The following is a 27,734-nucleotide window of genomic DNA, read 5'->3' on the forward strand; positions in this document are numbered from 1 at the left end:
TATTTAAAGAGTTTACATAACACCAAAAAAAAAATTTTTAAAAATCCAATTCAAAAAGTGGGCAGGGGATCTGAATAGACATTTTTCCAAAGACGACATATAGATGGCCAATAGCTACATGAATAGATGCTCAGGGAAATGCTAATCAAAACCACAATAGCATCACCTCACACCTATCAGAATGGTAGTACTATTGGTGGGAATGTAAACTGGTGCAGTCACTGAGGAAAACACTATGGTGGTTCATCAAAAAAATTAAAATAGAACTACCACATGATCCAGCAACTTCACTTTTGGGTATTGATCTGAAAACAAAAATATGAATTTGGAAAGATTTATGCATCCATGTTCACTAAAGCATTATGTACAATAGCCAACATATGCAAACAACCTAAATGTCCACCAATGGATGAATGGCTAAAGAAAATGTAGTATATATATTATGGAATACTATTTAGCCATTAAAAAATTGAGGTCTTGCCATTTGCAACAACAAGGATGGACCCTGAGGGCATTATACTAAGTGAATAAGGTAGAGAAAGAAGTATTGTATGATTTAACATGTGTAATTCCAAAACAACCAAACTCATAAATACAGAGAATATACTGGTAATTGCCAGAGAGGGGAGTGGGTGGTGAGGGAAATCTGTGAAGAGAGTCAAAAACAAACTTCCAGTTAAAAAATAAATCAGTCATGGAGATGTAATGTATAGCATGGTGACTGTAGTTAATATTGCATTGCATATTTGAAAGTTGCTAAGAGAGTAAATCTTAAAAGTTCTCATTACAAGAAAAATAGTTCTTAACTATGTATGGTGACAGATATTAACTAGACTCATGTGGTGACCATTTCACAATATATACACAAATATTGAATCATGTTGTAACCTGAAACTGATATATATCAATTATATATCTCTATTAAGCCTCAACTTTGGAAAAGAAGATATTATAGAGGATCAGAACCCGAAGGTGCCTTAATTTTTGTCTGTAAAAGACAATGTTCAAGAAAATAATTTGCACCCAAAATTTTCAATAAATGTACAGCTTTCTTAAACAAATTAAAAAACCAACAGATTTAGCAAATAAATGTTAACCAAATAACCAGAAAGTACCTAGCAATGTGGTGGACATGAAAGTCAAAGAAAATGATATTCCCTTAGTAAGTTTAAGTTTTATCAGGATGAGAGATAAATACCAAATCTGTGGAAATGACTATAAAGGCAAAGGACACAGAGGAAAAAGACAAGATAAAAGTATGCTATCATAAGTCATGGAAGAAGTAATTCATAAAGCAACCTTTGCCTTGAAGGATGAGTCAAGTTTTTATAAGATAACAAAAGTGAAAGCAATATTTAAGACAAAAATATATAGGCAATAATAAACACTGTGATTGAGAAGATAAGAAGTCTAACCTATTAAGCATTAGTTCAGGCTGAGGAAAGGTGGAAAATAATGAACATAGGAAAGGTGTAGATATATTATGGATATATGTGATATATGTGGATATTATGGCTTTTAGGGATAAAAGCCACAAAAGGAAGTATGGAACTCCCAGTTATTTAAAATGGGAAGGTGGGGAGTTTTATAAGAATGTGTTTCTTTTCTGCATTAATTACCTCACTTTTTTATTACCTTAACATCTGATTCCTCATTAGGTAGTAAGGTTAAAGAGAACGAGCACATCTTACTTACTCATCATTACATCCCCTACATCTAACACAGAGCATAACAAGCATTCAATAAACATTGGCAGAGTAAATGAAGTAGAGAAGAGTAAACTAACAAATTATAAATATTAATCTGCAACCATATTAAAGAAGTGCTGCATATCTCATATCACTACACTAAGCAACCTAGATTAGTTTAATCTCCCTCCTGGGTAGAGAGGTAAGAAAGATCGAGGACTTAAGAAGGCAGGTTAGGAAACGATAGAAGACCATCCTTCAACACAGGTGGACACAGGGAAGATGGAAGGCCAATGAGAGCATTAATGTCCTCATCTCTCACAGTAGAGAGTCAATCAATACTGTATAAAAGTGAAATATAATGTTCAAACCACTTGAAATGTTTTACATAATCTTTTTTTCTTAAACTTAAAGGAATCTCTGGGGAAATAATTACCCCTGGAGTGAAAAAAAAAAAAAAAAAACAGTTACTTGAAATTCAGCAATTTCTTCGGTCTCACTAGTTTTTCTTTCCTATAAAATCCAGTTAGAATTTAAAAGGGAAACTCTATTATGATTCCATTTTTATAAAACAATCTCCACATATCTATTCTTCTGTCTGTACATGCACAGAAAGATGTCCAGAATATTTCTCCTCAATGTTAATAATGTTACTTTCAGATAGGTGCAGGGAATTAAGAATATACTTACTTGATGATCACTAAGTACAAAACTGCTGAATCACTATATCATACACCTGAAACTAATACATAATGCTGTATGTTAACTACACTGGAATTAAAACTTTTAAAAATAATGTTACTTTCAGAGTTAGGAAGAATGTCACTTAATGTGTTATAATTTAGTTTCCTGTGTTGGTTAATTTCTTTATAATAAAGATAAATCACTGTTTGAAAAGCAAACAAAAAAAGTTAAGACAACTTTCAAGACTGAGCTACTGAATAACTGGTTGGGCCACTTAATGAGATGGAAACAGATTTATTTTTGTTTTGTTTGTTTTTGTGGGAGGAGACCCAAAAGTTCAGTTTTAGACATGTTAAGATGTCTGAGAAATGTATGAATTGAGACAACAAGAGAGAGTTGCATATTTGAACGTGGCAGCTCCAAATAAAGATTAAGGTTAGGGATATAAACTATAGGGCACCTACTGCCATATAGGATACTTAAAGGCAAAGATGTAAGTGGATGAACTTGGGATGGAACAAAGAGGAAAAAAGTGCAACTGGGACAAAGTCCCAATTATTCCATATTCCAGAGATTGCTAAGAGAATGCAAAAGAGAAAAAATAGCAGCTATGGAAGTTTTCATAGAAGCAAAGAGAACTTACACAGAAAGAAATGATCTACTATGTCAAATGCTGATAGTTACAGTAAGAGGAGAATTAAAAAGAGAAGAATCTATTACATTCATCAGGATAGAAGCTACAGGCAACTTGAGCAGGATGTATAATTCTGACCAAGTTATAAAGTCAATGTCAAATCTAAGTGGGTTGAGAAGTAAAGAGATGTGAGCAAGTGGGGACAGTTTATATAGATTACTTAGTATGGTGAGAGGAAGAGAAATAGGACAGTGACTTCAGAGATGGGAGGTCAAGAGAAATTTCTTTTTGAGTGTGCTTCATTGTCAGATGAAACATGTAAAGGCACATATGCACCCAGATACCAAAATTAGAAAAGGACAGGCTAGAAGCAGAAACAAAGAGGATAGGAGGGCTAATCAAAGGAGCAACCTTCTTATATACTAGTCATTTACGATACAAGATTTTTAGGATCTGAACAAATAAAAATTTGAAATTTACAGAGAATGTGATACTATTAAAAAGTGAAAATCCACATTTCATTGAGCCCTGCATTAGCCTCATCTAAGTGCTGTGGCAAACCTACAGAAATTGTATTAAACTTACTGTTATTCAGAGGGGAAAAAAGTGAATGGAAAAAGCAGTGAAAAGTATACAAGGCAAAAACATTCATGAGATGAACTATTGAGGGGAACAGTATAATAAAGGTACAATTAGAAACAAAACCATTGTTGGGGCACCTGGGTGGCTCAGTGGGTTAAAGCCTCTGCCTTTGGCTCAGGTCATGATCTCAGGGTTCTGGGATCGAGTCCCACATCGGGAATCTCTGCTCAGCAGGGAGCCTGCTTCCCGCTCTCTCTCTGCCTGCCTCTCTGCCTACTTGTGATCTCTGTCTGTCAAATAAATAAATAAAATCTTAAAAAAAAAAAAAAAAGAAACAAAACCACTGTAGAAAGTAAAGAAAATGATACAGGTAAGAATTCAAACACAGAGAATCACAAGATTTATAGGATACAAAGGCATGATATAAATTATCACTATTGGGCCCCAATGACCAACACTAGACTAAATTTAGTAGAAGACAGTAAATTATCTAACCTCAAAAGTATGATTTAAAAATATAACTGAATATTATGAGCATGAATTTTGAAATACAATGAAACAAACATATGTCAAAGAAAAACTTGCTAAAAACACACAAAAAATAAAATACAAACTTTTCCTCAGAAAATGATTTGGTCTTTTTCTCTCTCTTATTGCTGATACTGTAAACATAGCAAATTACTTGGTGGCATGTTGAAGACCACTGGGGTACTGAAAGAATGAAGACAAAATTTACTTCCTAGTTAAACACAAAAATCATAAAAAGCAAGAAGATATAAAGAAACACATGAAGTAATACTGCTACTACATCTTTTATGAGCATTTTTATAGTGCTTGCTACACGCCAGGCACTGTCAATAAGTCCTTCTAGTTTTTCTTACGCAATTCTCATAATAGTTCTATGAGGAAAATAATACAATTTTCTTCCATTTTACAGATGATAACTGAGATCCCAACTCACACAACTAGTAGAGAGCAAGCAAGTCTTGACTCTAGAATCCATGTTGCTAATCTAACCACCATACTACACAACACTATTACACGTATAGACAATGCCATGGCAAATTTTCTTCTGTAGAACAGAATGACTCCATTTGGATGCTGCACTACATTTGAAAAAAGCACATGCTATGTAAATTAATATATTTTATTCCCAGAGGTATTTTACTTCTTGGATGGCTTTTTACATGACTTAAAATCCCATTATTATTTTTTTTAACAAAAATAGTAGGGAAAAATATTGTTCTTTATACAAAAAAAAAAAAAAATTCACTCACTATATCAGTTAAAAAGAAGCCAGAATCTATATTCTATAACTATAAAATTCAGAAATATACTTGCTATGCATAAGTTCTACTGAGTAGATTTTTCCTAGTATTTTTCATCATTGCTTCCTATATGATGTATCTGATGCTATATATGACAAGTTTAATGTGAAAATACATTTGAGATAGAGAACACATGAAGAACTAAAATAGCTACAGTTTTTCTACCTTCTTTGAACAAAAAAGTCCAAAAATGAAACTCCGCTATTAACAGTAAAAAAAAATAAAAATAAAAAGTTTGAGTTTAAGGGCGCCTGGGTGGTTCAGTGGGTTAAAGCCTCTGCCTTCGGCTCAGGTCATGATCTCAGGGTCCTGGGATCGAGGCCCGCATCGGGCTCTCTGCTCAGCGGGGAGCCTGCTTTCTCCTCTCTCTCTCTATGCCTGCCTCTCTGCATACTTGTGATCTCTCTCTCTCTGTTTCAAATAAATGAATAAAATCTTTAAAAAAAAAAAAAAAGTTTGAGTTTAAGATCTATAATATATACTACCATCACCAGAGATTCTAATTTAGAAAAGTGACCGCTTTATCTCTTAGGTAAAGCATTCTCACTGACGCCCTCCTTGTTGGCTGAAAAGGTTATTTTGCTAGTGGAAAGGAAAAACAAAAACAAAAAAAAAAGAATCACAAACTATGAAAATGGAAAATGGCTTTAATTCAGCTAGTTTTAAAAGTGGTAACTTATAGGTAGGAAAACAAATTATAGGTCTATATATGACCAAAAAGTTTTAAAGCTTGGAAAAACTGAGTTTAAGGAGTAACGGTTAACATCAAGGAGCATAATTTGAGCCTCCAGACAGATCATGCATTTTTAGGCCTCTCTCAAGTCTCTATTACGGAAGGAGTCCCATCAAATACCAACACAGGGAAGCCCCAGTTGACTCCTGAGTAAACTGAAGAGTCTGAAAAAAATGCCTGTTTTTAAAGAGGCATTTGTAATATAAATCAAACAAATGTGGAAGACATGGTACTAATACAGAACCTAAAGGTAGACAAAGCAATTATATAAAAACCTAATACCTATATTTATTTTGTCTATAAAGTTATCATTTACCTTTAAACATGCTTTAAAAATTAGCTCATTTTAAATACTTTTTGAAAGTATATAGAACATATGCTTAACCATTTCTGCAAGATAGAAAATGTACCTCAAATAAAATTTAGTGCCTTACCTTAGACCAAAGATGTGTGATTGTTCATAGTTGAATAAAGAACGAATCTTAGCTTCTGAATTCAAAATTATAAGTCTATCTATAATATCCTGAAAAAGAAAGACTTAGAGTGAGACTGTGGTTGACTGGAACCATTAAAAAATAATAAATAACTCAAGAAAGATTAAGATTTATGGTTCTCAAACTTCGCTTTATATTTAATCACTTAAGGAGCAGTTAAAAAAAAAAATTACCAATGCCCAAGTCTCACCATTAGAGATTCTGAATTAATTGGTCTTGGTGTGTCTGAGCATTAAGATTTGTTAAAGTTTGTGAAACAAGTCATCTCGTTTTTAGCCAGAGTGGAGAATCACTAATTTCTACCTCATTCTGGTACTGTGTGAGCAACTTATACAACCAGCTAAATACGGACCAAACTGTTAAAAAAAATGTAAACTACTTTGAAAAATATGAAATCTATAAATGTGAAGCATGAACAATGGATTTGAATAGTTTTATCTAGTAACTGAAACTTTGTTGATAGTCTCTGCTCATGTAAATCAGTGGTTTCCAACCCTGGTTGAACACTGGAATCACCTAGAGAAATTTAAAAAAAAAATTATATATACATAGACACATATGACTAATGCCCAGGCTCTATCTACCCTAGACCAATTAAGTCAATATCCTTGGGGGTGTGATTTTGACATTAATCACCTTTAAAAGATTCCCAAGTTGTTACAATGTATAGCCAGGCTTAAAAATCATGATGGAAGTGCAGGGAGAACCTGAGGACCCAGGTGCCACCAGCCATCCCAAACCCTGACAATATAACCCTACTATGCAATTTTGAGCACTCTCTAAAAGTCTTTCTTTTTAGAATGCCCTGCTTTGTGTAGATCTTTGGGTTTAGGCCTAAGAAATTTATTCATAGATGAATACTTGTCTCTCATTGTTCATTTTCTTGACCAAGAAACTTGCTACACCCCAGTGAGTTCTAATGGAAGACATTTCTGTGACCAATAAGTAAAAAGGAAGGTTTTACCAGGGAGTAAATATCTACAGAGGTCTACATGGATGATAATACAAATGTCATATCATCAAATAAATAAGAAGCATGGAAATGACTTTGCAAGGCTGAGGAAATAAGCTTTCAAAATTTGAAAAATACAAATCAAAACATAGTAAAAACTGGATTTTGTGCCAACTTGTATAGTAAAAGTTTATACCTAACACTTAGGAATGCTTGCATTTATTATCATTATACGGATAGCCTGTAAAAACATGTAAGTACTAACACAAAAGTTCATAATCAGCAAACATTATGTAAACTGCCTAACATGAAGAATAAAGATTGTCATCTTAAAATCTGTCATTTTGTCTGCTTCTAGCTGGGTACTCCTCTTTCAAACTTTATGATAGAACATGAACTAAGTAATCCATGCATACTCCCATTTCCCATGCAAATTCCCATTTCATATTCAGATTCTCAATAATTTATCCACTCTCTTCCTCTTCCTAATTTCTCCTTTGACAGTCCTGATTAGGCACAGTGACAGAGCCATGGAGCTTTCCTTGACTTGTCTAGGCACCTGGATATTATTAAGTAGTCCCCATAAATATGGAGAAACTTGTTTGCCAGGGTTTCTTCAAACAGGTAGATATTTTTACTGCTAAAAATAATTTAAGAAATTATCTGTTTTATCATAATCTTCACAGATGAATCTAGAATTATGTATCACTGGCTTTCTCTTAACTGAGAGAAGAGAATCTGCCCATCAGTTCTATGATCATAGCTTTTGGAAGGATTACTCTGGACTTCTCTTCATTAGTAGGATACTACTAGTATAGGTGACTGAAATTTGTCCAACTATCTGGATACTAAGCTCAGACTCTGACAGATCGTGACACTTTGGGACTCTATAAAGTTCTAGTTCCAAATGCTAAGTACTAGATTTTTTAAGAATAAAAGAGGTAGAAAATATATTACCAGCAAGCTAATAGAAGAGTAGATTGCAGTGATCTATCAATGATAATGCATTTTCAGAGAACAAATGTTACAGTAAATAATTTGTTCTTTAAAGAGGATTACATTGATGGATCACCACTTAGGGAAGAAAATGAAACTCTTGGGAAGCCTGCCTTATGGAGAACTTCAGTTTCTAAGCACTGAAACATGTGTCAGTAAGGCAATCGGTTTTCTAAATCAGGCAGCATCTTCCTAACAACGAGCTAGTGGCAAGTAAGGCCTGGGACCCAAAAAAAAAAAAAAAACAAGTCTAAAATTCTTTTTAAAGGATACTGCCCAACTAGAAAATACACTCAGTGATCTAGTAGGCCAGAATGAAACCAAAACTAGGAAAACAAAGGAATATCCATTCACACAAATACGTACATGCCTGAGTGCCTGCTGTTTACAAGTGTCCCAATGGTCATGTGTGTGTTACCTCTTTCAGAAAGGGATAAGTGCAAGGAAAGGGACAGATCAGTTATAATGCCAATACTCCTGCACCTGCACCACTAGGAGTGGCTTGTGACTGGTTAGCCCATGAACATCCTCAAACAAAACTCAACCTTTAAGGTTCTTCCTTGGGATTTTTCAAGTGAGAGGGCTCTTAATCCATTCTGGCTGCTGTAACAGAGTATGATAGACTGGGTGGCTTATAAACAACAGAAATTTTATTTCTTTTCTTTCTTTTTTTTAATTTTTTTTTAAGATTTTTATTTATTTATTTGACAGAAAAAGATCACAAGTAGGCAGAGAGGCAGGCAGAGAGAGAGCAGGGGGGAAGCAGGCTCCCTGCTGAGCAGAGAGCCTGATGCAGAACTCGATCCCAGGACCCTGAGATCATGACCCAAGCCAAAGGCAGAGGCCTAACCCACTGAGCACCCAGGTGCCCCAGAAATTTTATTTCTTACAGTTCTGGATGCTGAGAAGTCCTAAATCAAGGCAACAGGTTTTGTGTCTGGCAAGGACCCACTTTCTAGTTTTTAGATAGTCATCTTTTCACTGTGCCCTCACATGGCAGAAGGGGTAAGAGATTTCTCTAGAGTCCACTGTTTTTCAATTATCCATAACCACACCTCGGATAAACCTCATTGGCTACGATATTGCCACTGTGCAAAACCGGAGTCTATATGTTTTAAAGGTACTAATCACTTCCTGAAGGCCCACCCCCAAATATCATATTGGGGATTAGGTTTCAACATATGTATTTTGGAGGTACACATTCAGTCTACAGGAGGGAAGGAGAGGAAAAGGCCACTCTCCTGTTTGGTAACCTAGTGAGTTACACTGTGACCCCAACAAAAGATATGTCCACATCCTAATCTCCGGAACCTATGATTGTTACCCTATTCGGCAAAAGAGTGTTTGAACTAGGTAATTAAGAATTCTGAGATAAGATCATTCTGGATTAACCCAAGTGGGCCCTGAGACTGTGACAAGTATCCTTAGAAGGGAAAGACAGAGGGAGATTTAAGACAGATGAGGGAGAAAATCTTGTGAAGATGGAGGGCAGAAACTGGAGTTATGTTAGCAAAAAGACATGAAATGCCTGGAACAACCAGACGCTGGAGGAGGCAATGAAGAATTCTCCCCTGGAGCCTTTAGAGGGAATGTGTCCCTATTAAAACCTTGATTTTAGACATCTGGCCTCCAGAACTGTAAGAGAATAAATTTCTGTTGTTGTCATCTACCCAGTTTGTGGTCATTTGTTATGACAGCCCTAGAAAACAACAAAAAGGGGAAATGGTGAAGATGTCAGTACAAAGTAACAGGTAGTCCTGTGTACTCTCCTATAGAGAACGCCATCTGGAGAAGAAAACACTAATGATAATTATACCAGGCAATTCTATAGCATTTATTATCTGCCAAGCAGTGACTTGAACTTTTATATTTCATTTAATTCTTACAACAACCCTGGGACAGGAACATTACTGGTCTCTTTTAACAGAAAATTAAAGTTCATCTTGTCTGAAGTCACACAGTTTGTAAAAAGCAGAACTGGGAATCTAATCCAGGCAGACTGGCTTCAGAATACAAACTCTTAACCACTACACTATGCATAGTTTTCAATAAAGCCAAGATAGGCAGTAACAGGACAAGATGACACAGACAGACAGACAAATGTGAATCTACCTTCGAAGTTCTATTTCTACTTGACCTCGTTTTTTGTTTTGTTCTTTGCTCTTGTGGCACAATGAAGTCCACAAATATTTAATTTAGCATATACTGCACACCTACTGTGCGCCAGGCATTATGCTAAATACTGCAAACATATTCTCAGGGTTGAAAAAGAGCTTAAAGATTATGTGCTACAACCATCCAATAGGTTCTTGGATCTGATCTGCAGTATCTCCACCAAGAAGAACCAAGATAAGGAACTCACAGAATCCCAAGGTAGCCTATCTCGCTTTTAGTCAGCTCTGACAAATAGCAAGTTCTCCCTTAGGTTAATTCACTGTTTAAACTCCTTGGTTATGCAAAGGGAACTATAACCAGCTATCACCTCTTATTAAGAACACGGAATATTCCTGTCACCAGTACTGTGATCCAAATTTCCCAGTTGTTTCCCACATCATGACTGTACACAAGCTGCGGATGTTTATTAGAGCCAATATATTTTCTTATGCAGGTCAATAAATATCCTCTTCTGCTGAAACTAATTCAAACTGAGTCCCTCCAATAACTAAAGAGGTCCTACCTAATACATCACTTATATAGCTGCAAATTAAGTGAAAGGGGCTGGAGAGCAATCAAAGATTGTATGTGTTAGAAGACATATTAGAAATATTAGAAAACAGAATATTTTGTTATTGACCTTTAACTTACTAAAGTACAACTTGAGAGTTGTTTGCAGGACCTAGAGTTATGGTAGATACCTAATATGAAATCATGAGAAGTTAAGGTCTAACATCCCTAAAATATAAAGAATTCCTCAAAACTAAGAAAAAGAAAACAAATAGAAAATTATTAAAAATAAATTGAAACACCATTGAGAAGTCATCAATGGCCATTAAGCATAAGAAAAAAATGTGCTATTCACAAGAAAAACATACATTAACACTTTCCTCCGGTCAGATATCTACACCTCTGATCACATAAACAACTTAATGAGACTGTTAGAAAACAGTAACTATTATATCTCATTGATGGGAAAGCAAAACGATTACTCCTTGTGGATAGAAATCTAGAGATATATACTAAAATTACATATGCATTTACCTTTCAACCCAGCAATCCCACTTCTAGAAATCTAGCCCAAATATACTTATAGTAGGCAGAATTTAAGAGGCCTCAAGATTCTCAGGCCTTAAACACTAATGCATGTATTGCTATGAAGAGATTTTTGCGGGAAGTCCTTATTGATTTTAAAATAGATTATCTGAGTGGCTCTGATATCACTGCAAGAGCCATTTAAAAGAAAAGAATTTTCTTGGGCTGTTCACAGAAGAACAGCATGAAAGGGATTTGATAGGAGGGAGGTTGTTCACAGTGAAATGGAGGGGGCCACAGGACAAAGCCCCAGGAGCAACTCTTGGCTGACAGCCCCAGAAAGCCAGGCACTTTAGTCCTACAACCTAAGAAACTGAATTCTACCCAGAATTAATTTGGAAATGCAGTTTTCCCCAGGATCTCCTGATAAGCACTTAGCCTACCCAACATCTTGATTTCGGCTTATAATACTCTGAGCAGAAAACCCAGGTGCACAGTGCCAGACTTCTGAAATACAAAACTGTGAGCTCATAAATGGGTGGTTTTAATATGCTAAATTTGTAGCAAATTGTTATACAACAGTAGAAAAAAATATATAGGCATACTGGTAAGTACAATAAATATAAACCAAACTATTAATTTGGCATAATTTATAATACCAAAAACCTTAAAGAATCCAGTGTCTACCAACAGATGACTGGTGAATAAAAACACAACACATCCACACAACAGTATACCATCCATTTGTAAAAAAGGATTAAGGGCAGAGCTCTATATACTGGTGTGCAGTAATCTCAAAGGCACAGAATTAAAAGAAAAATGCAGGGGCGCCTGGGTGGCTCAGTAAGTATGCCTTCAGCTCAGGTCCTGGTCCCAGAGCCCTGAGATGCTGCCCACCTCATGCCCTCTGTCTCTCTCAAACAAATAAAATATTTTTTAAAATTAAGAGAAAATGCAGAGACAGGACAGTGTTTAAAGCATACTATCTTTTGCTTAAGTCTGGAGGGAAAAAATATATATACTTTTTTAAATTAAAAGTTGTAAAGTAACAGTTGAAGGATAAACCAAAAACTAACAAAAAGTGTTAGCTATAAGGGAATGTTATAAAAAAGAACTTTCTGCAATGATGGAAATATTCTCTGTGTTATCTAACTTAGTAGCCATTGCCCACCTACGGTTAATGGGCACTTGAAAACTTGAAATGTGGATAGTACTTAAAGTAAAGAAATTTTGAATTTTATTTCGTTGTCATTGATTTAAATTTAAATAACTACATGGAGCTAGCGGATATTATATTAAAGATCAAAACATACATACTCAGAGAAAGGACAAAGGGAGATTAATATGCAAGCACATTCTGTGAATATACCTTGTTACATACTGGAGTCACTTTTTTTTTTAAGATTTTTATTTATTTCTCTGACAGAGAGAGATCACAAGTAGGCAGAGCAGCAGGCAGAGAGAGAGGGGGAAGCAGGCTTCCTGCTGAGCAGAGAGCCCAATGCGGGGCTCGATTCCAGGACCCTGAAATCCTGACCTGAGCCGAAGGCAGAGGTTTAACCCACTGAGCCATCCAGCTGCCCCTGGAGCCACACATTTTAAAAGAACATTAATCATGTAATAATTGAAAAGACAAAATTAATACAAAAGGTAAAACAACCTCTCAATTTAGAACATTCTAAAACAAATCTATCAAGTTAGTGGCATAAACAGACAGAACGAGATTTACTTACTTCAAGTAACTTTTTAAAACACAGTATTTTGATTGTAAATCACTAGTGGCAGACATCCTAAGAACAAAACTAACTGAAATGAAATATCAATATGTACACATTAATCTTATTTTATTCTGAAACTATTATATGTACATTGTACAATAAAAGCAAGTGAGTAGTTTTGTTCATGTCATTAGTAACCAAGCTTTTCTGTGAAAGAGAAAAATATAAGAAAAAATACAATATAGGCTCATGATGAATTTCTCTTAAAAAAAAATGCTCTCCTTAGCTGTCTATTGAAATGGCTAGAAATAATGACAACCCTAAACAAGGAACATTTCTAGCATCTAGGTTATAATTTCTAAATAACAATTCCTAGTAAAAGAAACATTTCTTGGGGAGCCTGGGTAGCTCAGATGCTTAATCGTCTGCCTTCGGCTCAGGTCATGATCCCAGAGTCCTGGGATCGAGTCCCACACTGGGCTCCCTGCTCAGCAGGGAGTCTGCTTCTCACTCTCTGTTCCCCCTGCTTGTGCTCTCTCTCTCTCTCTCTCTCTCTCTCTGTCAAATAAATAAATAAAAATACAATCTTTAAAAAAAAAAAAAAAAAGAAATAATTCTTTGAAGATGGCCGATTCTAGGACCGAGCCAGAAAATGTATACAATGAGCCTGGAACATCTTACATGAGAAAGAAATATATCAAACAGAAATAATTACATGCGAAAAGGACTCCATAGCCAAGGAATATCTTGATTATCAAAAGCAATAATGATTAACCACACTGGATTGAAACATATACACATGCAAATTAGAAGCTCATAATGATAATAATAACAAAACATCACTTTTGGAGATTACTAGACCAATTCACTACTCTGAGGATTTATAAATAGTATTTATTCTGCCATTCCTGAAAAAAAGTTTTTCAGGATTTCTATTACTAAGTAATTCCAGTCAAGGACAAAAATAATGCCAGAACTAGAATCACCATTTCACATCTCCTAGTGAAACACTGAATAAATGCAACCCAGGACAAATAACCCAGTTTTTCCAATAAATCAATGACACGGAAACAAAGAAAGAACTGTTTTAGAAAAAAGACATAAAAGACATAATGACTGAATGAAACGTATGGACCTTCTTTGGATCATGACTCGACCAACTATTAAAAAAAAAAAGACATCTTAAGAAAAAGGAAACTTCTATATAGTCCACATATTAGATAATATTAAGGGATTATAGCTAATATTCCAGATATGATTAAAGCCACAGATATTTACAAGGAGGTAATTCAAACAAAAGCAAAAACAAAACCCAGGGGTCCTTATTACTTAGAGATGCATACTAAATTTATTCACTAAATTATTCAGATAAATTGGCATTATGCCTAAAATGTGCTTTACAATTCTCCAGAAAAAAAAATGCAGGAGTAAAGGGGAAGAAACTGTATAAGAGTAGTGGAATAGAGGGAAGAATACCGACAGAATGTTGATAAAAGCTAAAGTTTAGTGTTGGGTATATGGGAGTTCATTAGACCATTTTTTTTTTAAGATTTTATTTATTTATTTGACAGACAGAGATCACAAGTAGGTGGGGAGGGAGGCAGAGAGAGAGAGGGGAAAGCAGGCTCCCCACTAAGCAGAGAGCCCAATGCGGGGCTCGATCCCAGGACCCTGGGATCATGACCTGAGCCGAAGGCAGAGGCTTTAATCCACTGAGCCACCCAGGTGCCCCTCATTAGACCATTTTAAATGAAAGTTTGAAAGTATCCACAAAAGAAAGTCCACCCATGAGTTTGTGTAAATACATGTACAAACACATATGCACATGCACACATACAGTTCCTCAGTTTAACTTCCTAGGGTTCCTGCCACAGGACTCCCAAAGAAAACAGAAAGACACTGAATTTATATTCTTTTGAATAAAGCCTAAGAAGGGCCAAAATCATTTAGGGCCTATCAAATGATTAAAAAACAATGAAGTTACTGAGAACCTACCATGCTCACAGTAGCAAAAGAAAAACAAAACAACTAGCAAGACATTTTTGGCCAAAGATAAAATATAGCTCCTCTCCTCATGGATTTTACAGTTCATTAGGAGAGACAAATGCAAAAGTAATTATACAATAATGTGACCTATGAGATGACCTCACAGAAAGAGTAAAGCATGAAAAATGAGGAGATACTACTATCTAGCCAAAAGGCAAGGTTAGATAGCTTCCAGACCGCAGAGAAAGGAAGAAACTTGTCTGATTACCCTGGAAGTCAGAGAGTGGAAGGTAAAAAGAGACAAAGAAAAAAAAAAAGGCTTTGAAAAACAAGGAGAAGCTGTCTGTCATGCAAAGGAACATGGCTATGCATGGAGGCAAAGGGAGATCAGAAAATATTTTAAGTAGAATTACTGCATCTGGTTTTCATTTCTAAAGGACCACTCTGAGAATAAATCAGCATGAGGATAAATTATAGGTTGAACTGGGAAAAAAAGCAGTTAGGATCTCACTGACGTAATCTAGACAACAAATGACAGTCTGAGCTAAGATGTTTTTAATATAAATAGAAAAAGTAAACAAGATGTGGTTATTAGGGAGGCAAAAATCTACACATGGTGATTAACTGCATATACAGAAAGAAGTCAACAATGACTTCCAGGTTTCTAGCTCACTCAACCGTGTGGATGATGGTGCCATATGCTGAGATAAGAAAACAGGAAATGGAACTGTAGAAAAAAAAATTATATTCAGTTCTAGAAGTGGTAAGACTGAGATGCTCGTAAGTATTCCAGATGTCCATTACCTGGTATAAATCTGAGTACAGATTCAACAGTCAGGTGAGCAATATAGGTCAGAATTGTCAGTATACAACTAAAATTACACTATTGGAAGAGATCAATCTGGGTGATAGGCAGCAGAGTAAGAGAAGTCCACAAATGCCAAGATGCAAGTAAGCACAAGGTAAAATTGAAACACTTCAAAGAAAAGAGAATATAAATTAAAAATTCAACATTAGAAGTACCTATCTTTGTATCTCATTCATAAAATTATCAAAAATTTACAAAGTAGAGAAAGTTTAAAAAAAATTAAAATGTTTAGGATTAACAAGAATTAAAAGTACTCAAATGAGCAAAACTATAGAAAAAACAATTACACACAAGTCAAAGTGACCAGAAAATTAGAATGGTTAATAGAATTCCAGTGTTAATTAAATAATTCTTTATGAATGCATAAATATACATTATCTTGTTTGATTCAGAATTAAATAATTCTTTATGAATGCATAAATATACATTATCTTGTTTGATTCAGAATTAAATAATTCTTTATGAATGCATAAACACATATTTTGTGTATTTAATTCATAAACTTACCAAAGATGAGGAACTAAATATCTCTAAATGATTAAAACAAGTTACCCATTTGAGAGTATGAATAGAAAAAAGTCTCAAATAAATATGTATATACTGCCCTCATGGGGCAGTAATATGTAGTTCATTAAAATACAAGCAGAAAATACATTGGACTCCTTGGATACAGTTTAATCCTAATTATCCTAGCCCATGAAGAAGCAACACTGGTGTGACTAATAACATAAACCATCTAAAAATCATTCATGTACATATTTCTGCTAATGCCAGGTTTCTTTCCTGATTGGGAAGCATTAACTTTGTATTCCAAAAGGTGTTGTAACTTTAAGGTCACCTGGATCAAAAATTCCATGCACAGATAATTCGGAGCTGATATTCATGGGTAAATAAATCAAATCAGCCTTTAAACACCATTAAATAATATTCCTTTTTTCTGTCAAACTGCACTGTACTATAAATCTCAAGTATCATTTATAAAAGGTAAAGATATTAAAAAAATGACTTACAATAACACACGTTGGGACTTCACGAAGAGAATATTCTGCTTTATTAGGAAGATCTTGATTGCCTACCAGCTCATAAACAGCAGGATAAGGTAACAAGTTCACCAATCCTAAAAAAGACTAGGCAGGGAAGAAAGAAAACACTGTCATTTAAATGGTGCATTTTTTCAACCACATCCATGATATAGCTTTATAGGAGTACGACTATGAGGGCTAATTTTTTAAATAAGCCTAATTAATCCACATAAATGTGAAATATATACCTGCTAAGTACCAAATAGCTAACATCAGCAATATGTGCTCACAATGCATTAACAATTGTAACAGAATATATAGGAGTTGGAAAATGTTTTAAAATATCTTGTATCTCTTGAGAAGTTTGGTTTTGAGGTGGAAAAAATGAAATGACCCATCCTTCTATTATTTTCATTATTATAACTGATGCATAAGAAATAGAGTAACACTGTGGGGCTCTGGAGCAAGATAATAAATTCTAAATATTCTTGCACTCAGGCCACAAGGCTTTCTTTATCCTTTAACTACATTCACTGGAAATCCAACTAACCTAAATATTATAGTTAGTTTTTTTAAAAGATTTTATTTATTTGACAGAAAGAGACACAGCGAGAGAGGGAACACAAGCAAGGGGAGTGGGAGAGAGATAAGCAGGGGGAGTGGGAGAGGGATAACCAGGGTTCCTATAGAGCAGGGAAGCCCGATGTGGGGCTTGGAACTGGATCACAGGATCCTAGGAGTCGCTTAATGAATGAGCCACTCAGGCACCCCTATAGTTCATTTTTTTTTAAATATTTTATTTATTTATTTGACAGAGAGAGAACGCAAGTAGGCAGAGCAGCAGGCAGAAGGGGGAGGAGAAGCAGGCTCTCCACAGAACAGGGAGCCTAATGAGGGACTCGATTCTAGGACCTTGGGACCATGATCCATGCCAAAGGCAGACTCTTAACCAACTGGGCCCCCCAGGTTACCCCCTATAGTTAATTTTTAAAAGCCCTGGCTTTTCCTATCAAAACCAGCTCATTTTCTGGTGTAATCTTAACAAGTTAATCTCTCCATGAAGTTTTAAGCTCTTACTCTCATTTCATTTTACTAAAAGCAACCTGAATATTTTTCTCAGGCACAGTTCATTCTTTGGATCCCCTACACAAAAGAATGCAGTGGTTGCCCATCACAAGAAGCTTAACTTAGCATGACTTTCAGGCACTTTACTAATTGACACCTTTCTCAGCTTCACAGTGTCAAAAGCCTTATTTTCCATTATTCCTCAGCAGGAAGTCACTACTTCAGTCAATTGAATGCCTGTGGTCTCCTTCAAATAAATGACTGCCACATATGCAAACCTTTTTATCCTAACAACATATTCCTCCAGCCCTCCCACTTACTCATTATCCCACTTCATAAACTTGCCACATTTTTTTCTAGAAGGCTTTCTACTGAACTCTATTCACCTCTAGAAACCCTGTATCCTGCCAATACTTGTATGTTTCATTTGTATTGTATTAACTGTACTTGTTTGTAACAATAGTATTAAGTTTTCTGCCTGCCATTTTAAAAGTTCTTCACTGGATTCAGAAAATTTGAGAATCAAATTAAGAATTTTCACTATAATCAGAACATGAGAAAATTTAAAAGAAGTTAATTCGATCTCTCACATAATAGATGAAAAGACGTAAGGACCAGAGAAATTAAGCGACTTGGCCCAAAACACACAATCAGATAGCTGGTAGCAGAACTAATCAATATTTTCTTATTTTCAGGCTAGGTTACTCATTACAGATCCCAGCATAATCAAATGCTATTTAACAAGGCACCTATGCTACACAGTCTTTGTTTGAGGACTTGGAAGGTTCAGTTCATCTTGCCCCCACCTCCACCCCTATTATGCCAAATGAAATATTCCTTAACAAATAACAGTGGTTATAGTGAATATATTTAACACAGTGGGTCTTAACAAACATTGCTGTAGAAAATGAACTCTTTAAAAGCTTCCTTTTCTTCCCATGAATATTCCACAAAATGAAGATGGAATTTCAAAGTATTTCTAAGGAAATAATCTATATACTACTGATTTAAACCTAGTATCATTTGTATAGCAATAAAGTTATAAAGTAGAATAACTAAACTTAACAACCTAGTTACCACTTACTGAATGCTTATCTAAAGAACACTATGCAAAAACTGTTCACTATAGAGAAAAAAACAAAAAGTGGTAGCAAGAAAAGGATGTTTAAGGAATGTGTCAATTAATTATACATAAAATGAACTGCAGGGAAACCACAAAGTTCATGGCCACCTAAAAAACCACCTAGGAAAAATTCACTAATCATCAAGGTGTTTACCACAAAAATGATTAAGATAGATCCCATATTTGTATTATTCATCTAGTTTATGAAAAAATAAGTTAAAAAAAAGAAAATGTTTTAAACATGGAAATATTTTATAAATGTTAATATTAACCCAGTATTTAGAGTTATAAATGTCTTATTTAAAATATCATTCCCATCTACTGTTGCCATGATGGATTATACGAAACTTAATAAATGTTCATCTTAACATCTGACACAGTCCATCAAGGTATATGGTCTTTAGGGACGCCTGGGTGGCTCAGAGAGTTAAAGCCTCTGCCTTTGGCTCGGGTCATGACCCCAGGATCCTGGGATCGAGCCCCGCTTCAGGCTCTCTGCTCTGTGGGGAACCTGCTTTCCCCTCTCTCTCTCTGCCTGCCTCTCTGCCTACTTATGATCTCTATCAAATAAATAAATAAAATCTTTAAAAAAAAAAAAAGGTAAATGGTCTTTACAAATCACATATCAATACTATACTGAGAGTTTTTGTATTATTTGCACATGAGGAATTCCATAGGTAAACATGAAACTTCCTCCTTTCATCTAAGAAATAAAACCATTCAGGCCACATAGAATCATGATTACTTCTGATATGGTACTCTAAACTAATTACATAGAACATAAGGTAAAAATAATTTTGTAATTATATTTGAACAAACTAAATAATTTTAAAGAAATATGGGAAAATTTCAGCAGCTTGTTTCTAGAAGAAAAAAAGCATTTTTCATACAATGAGCATTTTTTAAAAACATTAGCATACTGCAAAATTGTGATGTCTTAATAAACACTTGCAGAATTTAAGAAAATATTTATAACATAATCATGAGTTCCCATAAAAACATAAGATGTTGCTAATATCAAACATTAATTATCCTAAAATTTATATTTGCACAAAACATTTTACTTCCATGACTTGAAGAAAGTAAGGCTTTGTAAATAGTAAGGAAACTAATTAAAGGTTAAATATTTGATATATTTTGAGACTAAACCATTTTAAAATTACCCAAGATCAAACACTTTTTTATGAAATAAAACTCCTTCAGGTTGAAAATGATCACCCATTCACTTATTAATTCAAAATATTTTAACACTAGTTGCTTATTGGCAATTATGCCAGATGCTAAAAGTAAAAATATGAATGAATAAAGGAATGGTAACTGCCTTCAAGGACTCACACAGTAACAGAGGACAAATACACTATTAGAGCCTTTAAAATGGTTCTCCAGGGGTGCCTGGGTGGCTCAGTCAGTTAAGCATCTGCCTTTGGCTCCAGTCATGATCCCAGGGTCCTGGGATCCAGCCCCACATGCTTCTCCCTCTCCCTCTGCCTGCTACTCTGCTTACTTATGCTCTCTCTGTCAAATAAATAAATAATCTTTAAAAAATTAGAAATAAAATGGTTCTCTAAATTACCTGATGGTACCATACTATGGAGAGGGATGGAAGGACATTGGGAGGATCACATTATACAGCAAAGCAAGAGGTGATAGGAGCTGTGACTGCAAAGTAGCAGGCAGGTAGGCAGGAGATGTACTATGTTAATGAGCACTAACTTTATCCTTTAGGAAAAAAAAAAAACAAAGGTTTTCCAGAAAAGTAATGAAAATTTCATTTTACCTTATAGATAGAAAGCTATGAAGGAAAACAGTTGTGAGGGTAGACAATACTGGGAAAAAAGAAATTAAGATTCAGAGTTCTAAGAATGAGATATCAACTACACTTATTACACCAAAAATGTATTTTTAAGTGTCTAATAGAGAAATCAGAAAGTGATTTAAAAAGGCAAATTTGAGATAAGATAATCAAACCATTTTAAGTAGTTTTACATCTTTCTAGTCTGTATGCCTTTTTTTTTCCCTTGTCTTATCACACTAAGATCTAATACAATGCTAAATTGTAAGAGTAAGCAGATTTTAGGTCCAATATTTCACCATTAAATATGAGATTCACATTTTTGATAGATATTATGTATCAGATTGAAAGAAATCTGCTGAGTTTTTATCAAGTATGGGAATTAAACTTTGCCAAATGATGTGTCCACGTCTACTGAAATCATCATATGAGTCTTCTTTATTCTATTATTATAGTGAATTATCGTTCCATTTTAGAATAAGAAACCAACTTTCTGTTGCCTGGGATAAACCCCACTTGATCATAAAAAATGATGGATCCTTTTCTATATTACTATATGCAATTCGATAATATTTTGTTAAATATTTAAGTCTATACTCCAATTAGTCTCTTTTTTTTTTGTAACAGTTTTTTCTCTTCCACATCAATATTATGCTGGCCTCCTCATATAAATTAGAAATTGATTCTTCAACCTCTGTTTTGTGAAAAAACTTGTGTGAGATTGGTGTTCTTTCTCCTGTAACAGTTTCATAGAATTCACCAGTGAAATCATGTGGCTCTCTATGGTAAGTTTTTTGATAATTTGATTTCTTTAACAGAAACATAGCTACTCAGATTTTCTGTTTTATACTGGGTCAGTTTGGTAAGCATATTTAAGAAGTTTGTCATTTTTATCTTAGTTGTTTAATTTATAGCATAAAGCTGATTGTAATATTCCTTCATTATTCCCCTAACTATGGGATCTTCAGTGAAACTCTTCTTTCATTCTTGATTAATTTTGGGTCCCTCATTTTCTTGATGACTCTAGCCAGGAGTTTATTATTTTTAATAATCATTTGCAAGTACCAAATTTTGGTTTTGTTACTTTTCTTGTTTGTCTTTTTCCTGTTTCACTGATTTCTGCTTTGTTTATTATTTCCCTTCTTCCATGTTCTTTGGGTATAATCTGTTCTTTTTCCAGTTTCTTAGAGTGAGAACCTGACTCATTAATTTTAGATATTTCTAATATAAATATTACAGTTAAATATTCCTCTTAGAACTACTTCAGATACATTTGCAAATTTTCTATTTTATTTTTATTTTCTGCTTTAAAATATTTCATTTCCCTTATGACTTCTTTGACCTGTGTGTAATTTAGAAGTGTATTTTCAAATATTTCAGATTTTGCAGTTTCTAGCTTGTGATACTTAAATTCACTGTGGTCTCAGAACACACTTTGTATTATTCCAATCATTTTAAATTTAATGCAGACTTAACACTCTAGCCCAGCAAGTCTCCTGGTAAGCATGCTGAGTGCTCTTGAAAAGAATATGTGTTCTGCAGTCACTGAATATAGTATCCTATAAAGAACAATTAGATCAAATGATGACTAGCGATATTCATATCATGTACCTGAGAACAGACTGAAAAATGTTACATCAATTGCTAAAAGAGGAATGTTAATATCTTCAACTGTTACTATACAGTTGCCTATTTCTTCCTTAAGCTATTTTAATACTTCATATATTTTGAATCTCATTTCTAGGACCATAACTAACTTATGGTTGTTATATCTTCCTGATATATTGACCAGATTACGTTCAAATGTTTCTTAATCCAACATTACTTCATGTCTCTGACATTAAATACTGCTACTGCAAGTCTTCTAATGTATATTTTTTCCTCTCTTTTTTCTATTCATTTCTTTCAACTTGCCAGTGTCTTTTTCTTTAAAGTGAATTTCTTAGAGACAGCATATTATTTGGGCCTTATTCTGAAAATCTTTAGTCTCTTACATGTAATGCAATTATTGATTAGGGCTACAATTTCCCATTTATTTTCTTTTTTCCCATCCCTTTTCTGTCCCTCTCTGTGTTTTGGGATTATTTTTAGAATTTTATTTTAGCTATATCTTTTGCATTTACTTAGCGGTTTTTCCAGGTCAGCTATCCAATAGACCTCTCTGTGGTGTTGGCAATGTTATATTAATTGAACTATGCAACAGTCACTAGTTGCATGTGGCTACTGAACACTTAAGATATGATTAAATGTACTTGAGGGACTGCATTTTTAACTTCGATTTTAAATAGGTTTATATAGCCATATGGTACTATTGTCTATCATATTCCAAAGCATAGCTAATAGAGAAGTAAGAGGAGGGTGGACTGGAAATAAATTTAGTGTACCTCATATACTGAGGCCACATTATTGTTTTCTACAATTTAAAAGACAGCAAAATTAAATCCCAAAAGTAAAATTAAATCCCAATTTTCTAGGGAATAATATTTAGAATTATAAGCTGGGCACTAAGAATGTTTGCTATGAGTTGTTTCTAGATAATTCAGTCGGTAGCTTAGAGGAGCATACATTTTTTTAACAGAAATTAACATTAGTTTATACTGACATTTCTAATGCAAAGTCAAATTAGTTAAATAAAATCCCAACCTTATAAGAGAAAAAGAATATTTTTTTTAGGGATTAAAATTAATGTTGTTCCACTTCATGTAAAATTTAAGAATCATGAAACCACATAGATTTGTATACCATTAATACCACTTGCTTATCCTGTGTGGTAGACCTGTCATATATATTAACTCTAAGTATAAAATAAATCCCATTATTGTCATAGTTTTCTTGTAAACAGTCTTATGAATTGAGAAAAACAGGTTTGTTTTTTAAGATTTTATTTATTTATTTGAGAGAGAGAGAGTGCACACACGAACACAGGTGAGCAAGGGGTAAAGGGAGAAGCAAAGGGAGTGGAAGGGAGAGGAAGAGACAGAATCCCAAGCAGACACCACACTTAGGGGGCTTGACAGAAGGCTCAGATTTCATGCCCCTAAGCCAAAACCAAGGCAAATGCTTAACAGACTAAGATGCCTAAGTTCCCCAAAAGGCTTTTTTATACTCACTCACCTACTTGAAATTTCTTTTCAGTCTGAAAATCCAAATATCCATCGGGTATCATTGTCCTTCAACCTGAAGAAATTCTTTTAGTGTTAAATAAAATGCAGGTCTGCTGGAAAATATTTTCTTAGCCTTTGATGTTTATTTTTCTTTTATCCTTGAGTATTTTTGCTGGATACGGAATTCTAGGTGGACTGGGCTTCCCCCCTTTCAGCACATTAAAGATATGTTATTATCCCCTGGCCTCTGCAGTTTCTAATCCGACACACTGCAGTTTCTAATGGCACACTTTACTGCTATTTCCCTGTGTATATGATTTTCTATAGTTTCTTCCCAGATTTTCTTTTTATCTTTAGTTTTCAGCAGTTTGTATGTCTATAATGAGCCTTACTGTGGTTTCCTTTGCATTTTCATTCTTTGCATACTCTTCCTTGGGATTCACTAAGATTCTTGATCTATAAGTTTACATTTTTCAAGATATTTGGAAATTCAGCTTCTGTTTAATATCTTTCTGTCCCATTCTCTTTCTCTTCAATATACCAATCAAATGTATTAAACCTTTTGATACCGGTCTCACAAATCACAGAAGCATTCCTTAGTTTCTCTCTCTCCTCCTCAGATTATATAATTTCTATTGATCTATCTCAAGTTCATGGACTAGTTATTCTGTCATATTTAAATATTCTATTAAGCTCATCTAGAAAATTATTTCAGATAAGATGTTTAGTTACAGAATTTCTATCTGGTTCTTTTAAATGGTTTCTATTTCTCTACTACAATTTCCAGTTTCTTTACTCATTACAAGCATATTTTCCTTTGCATGCTACTTATAACAACAACTTCAAAATTCTTATAGATAATTCCAACTCAATCTCTATTAGTTGCCTTTTTCTGGGTTTGAATCACATTTCTCTTATTCTCCATATGTCTAGTAATTATGGACTACATCCAATATATTATGAAAGATATATTCCACAATGCTGATTTTAACTTAACAGTTTAACAGGGCAAATTTAAGCTCTAAACTCTGACCTCTGTGGTAAGAACATCTGGTATCTCTTGAGTCCAAGTTCAGGGGAGAGTCTTATATTTGGATGGTATATAAACAAAATTTAAGTGCCCCCTATGTACTTCTCTCCTTCCCAGAGACTTCCTTCCATGTTCCAGCTGCTGTGTAGCCCTAAAACTCTTCTCTTCTGATTTTTCAAACTTGTTAGAGTATGGATATCCCTGTGGATACTTGCCCTCAGGCAAAAGTCTATTAAATCCAGAATCTCAAGCAGTCCAATCTATTCATCTGCACACTGACTCCCCTCCTTTTTTTTTTGGGGGGGGAGTCTCTTTTTAGCCATTCTGTTGCTTTTTTAAGTCACTTTTCCAGAGTTTGTGTTTACTACTGGAGGGAAGTAGCCTAGCATTACAGAAAACAGAATTTCATTTTTTAAAATAATTTTATGACATTTCCTTTAAAACTTTCCCAGGCTGCCATAAAGTCAAAGTTAGGAATTCTCAAGTCATTTAGCTTTGGTGAAATTTGGGAAACATGTCAAATACATAAAAGCCATTAAATTATAATAGAACATTGTATAGGTACTTTGGAATTTCTCTTTTTTTGGCACATTACTCTAAATGACAATTTTCTATTAGATTTAAACCAAAGGACAAAAGCTTCCTCTTTTTTTTTTTCCCCTTTGGTTGAGTGGTTTTAGTTTTAGGGTTTTGGTAGGGCAAGTGAGGTTGTTTTTCATAATGTCTGCTGTGTCTTACTCTTTATTAGAGAAAAATTACAGTAAAAACAATGTGAAAGGAAAACATTCTTACAACATACAATTCCCATTAAACACTAGTAGTTCTAACCACTCATTTTGAAAACAAAAAATAATTAGAACTGAAACAAAGGAGATAAAAGAAAGTTAGGAGAAGCTACTGATTGTAACTGAATATATATAAAGTCAGGATGAAGTAATTTCTGAGATACCCAGATCATTCCCTACCTTTTGACAGCTCCGGTCAATAGGATCCACTGGAGTAGATCTGGGATGGGTTACTCTAACATCATCTCTTCCACATTCCAGATTGGCCCATAATTCAGTTATAAGTGCATTAATAAATCCTAAGAAGAATTATTTTACATCATATTTACAGTATACTATTTCTTCGGATTATGGAGAAAGACATAATTATCCCTCTGACAAGACTGGTCCACAGTGACAACAGACACATACTTACATCTTGAGTAAAAAATAACCTCCAACCTTGGTAGAAATTTTATCTCCCGTTCACTATATCTTCATGATACCTCATTGTCATAAAACTGCATAATGACTAAATTCTGAGACACTATCTCCCTGGAGAACTGAATTTTGAGTCTTACAATTTATCCCTTAGCCAATAACTTCTGAGCATGTTTTCCTGAAAAATAAGATTTATACTTTACTCTGCAAATGGGCCAACAATGAAAGGCGGCTGAAAGGTGGTATGTATGTGTGTGTGCATGTGTGTAGGAGCTATCAGGAGGCAGGGTAGGCACTTAAACAGTGTGTGTTCCTTATCCTAATATATATACTAATATAATTTTTTTTTAATTCTTATGCTTGAAAAAATTCAATTTCACACAACTTTTGGCTCAACAGAGTTTAAATTCTCATGAGTAAGATACTATATGTCTAAATGAAAGTGATTATTAAGGTTGATTATTAAATTTTTATGAAGAATCAAATTACATAAAAAAATATAAGACAGAACATCTAATAAAATCAGTAAGTTCATAATAATATCAGAGCAGAAAGGCTCCTGTGATATAAAAGAAAAAATATGGAATCTGAAATCAAGAATATCAGGGTTGAAATTATAAACCTGCCAGCTTAATAGTTGTATGTCCTTACACAAATCCCTTGACTTCTTAGAGCATCAGTTCCCCCTTTTGAAAATTAAAATAGTGCTATATTTGAGGGTTGACATGAAGTATATTTGGGATGATATATGTAGAGTTACTAATATACTACCCTAAGACATCACAGGAACTCAATCAGTGTTAGTCTTCTCTCCATTGCCCTGTAAAATAACTGATATCATGAGGCTTAGAAGCTTAATGACTTGGCCAACAGGGAAATCTGAGGTTAAATCTAGTCTCCAAATGCTTCCATTAATGTGCCTCTACTATGGAAATATATTAGATTATATACCAAGTAGAAGAAGAAATAAGTTGTTCAGTTTATGACAACTTCTACCAAGAAACATGTTTCATAATATTCCAAATTAGCTTGTCAAAAAGTTTTTAAGATATATTATAGTAAAATATTTTCATTTAAGGAGAGAATCAGTTGTGGTCAGTGATGTTATAATTCATCAACCCTAAGCTTTCAAAATTATAACCATAGAATCTCTATTAGAGGTATGTCTTGTCTCTGGTTCAGGGTTCAGATAACCTTAGATATATTAAGTTAGCAATGTTTAAACTTCTTAAAAATCCAATCCATAGTAGATAATACATGCTGACTGCAAAGACAGTGGTGAAAACTAAGTGATAAGAGGAAAGCTTTCAAGAAGCAAAAGAGGAAGAAGGGAAATAAGGAAATGGGACGTATGTATGTATGCTAACTATTGTGGTTGTAAATTCTGAAGTATATACACGCCACTAAAACTGAGCAATAAGAAATCCTATAAGATTCAAAAAAGGAAAAAAGAAAAAAAGAAAGAAATCCTGGAAGATTCAGCTGTACTGAGAGGACAACATCCTTTTGATTTATAACATAAAGACAACTTCCTAAAGCAT

General features: G+C 34.3%; 1 protein-coding gene across 4 annotated transcripts in view; it reads right to left on the reverse strand.

The window, feature by feature from the left end:
- TBC1D32 (TBC1 domain family member 32) overlaps positions 1-27,734 on the reverse strand; it is a 231,951-nt gene that overhangs the window by 123,607 nt on the left and 80,610 nt on the right. For all 4 annotated transcript variants that reach the window (XM_032862420.1, XM_032862421.1, XM_032862423.1 and 1 more), the window contains 3 exons: positions 25,954-26,072; positions 16,863-16,979; positions 6,084-6,172 (listed from right to left, as the gene is read on the reverse strand). In XM_032862420.1, the coding sequence (XP_032718311.1) occupies positions 6,084-6,172; positions 16,863-16,979; positions 25,954-26,072 (325 nt within the window). The remainder of the gene's footprint in view (positions 1-6,083; positions 6,173-16,862; positions 16,980-25,953; positions 26,073-27,734) is intronic.

Source organism: Lontra canadensis, unplaced genomic scaffold (assembly GCF_010015895.1).
Source record: "Lontra canadensis isolate GAN:19392208 unplaced genomic scaffold, GSC_riverotter_1.0 scaffold23, whole genome shotgun sequence".
NCBI classification, from domain to species: Eukaryota; Metazoa; Chordata; class Mammalia; order Carnivora; family Mustelidae; genus Lontra; species Lontra canadensis.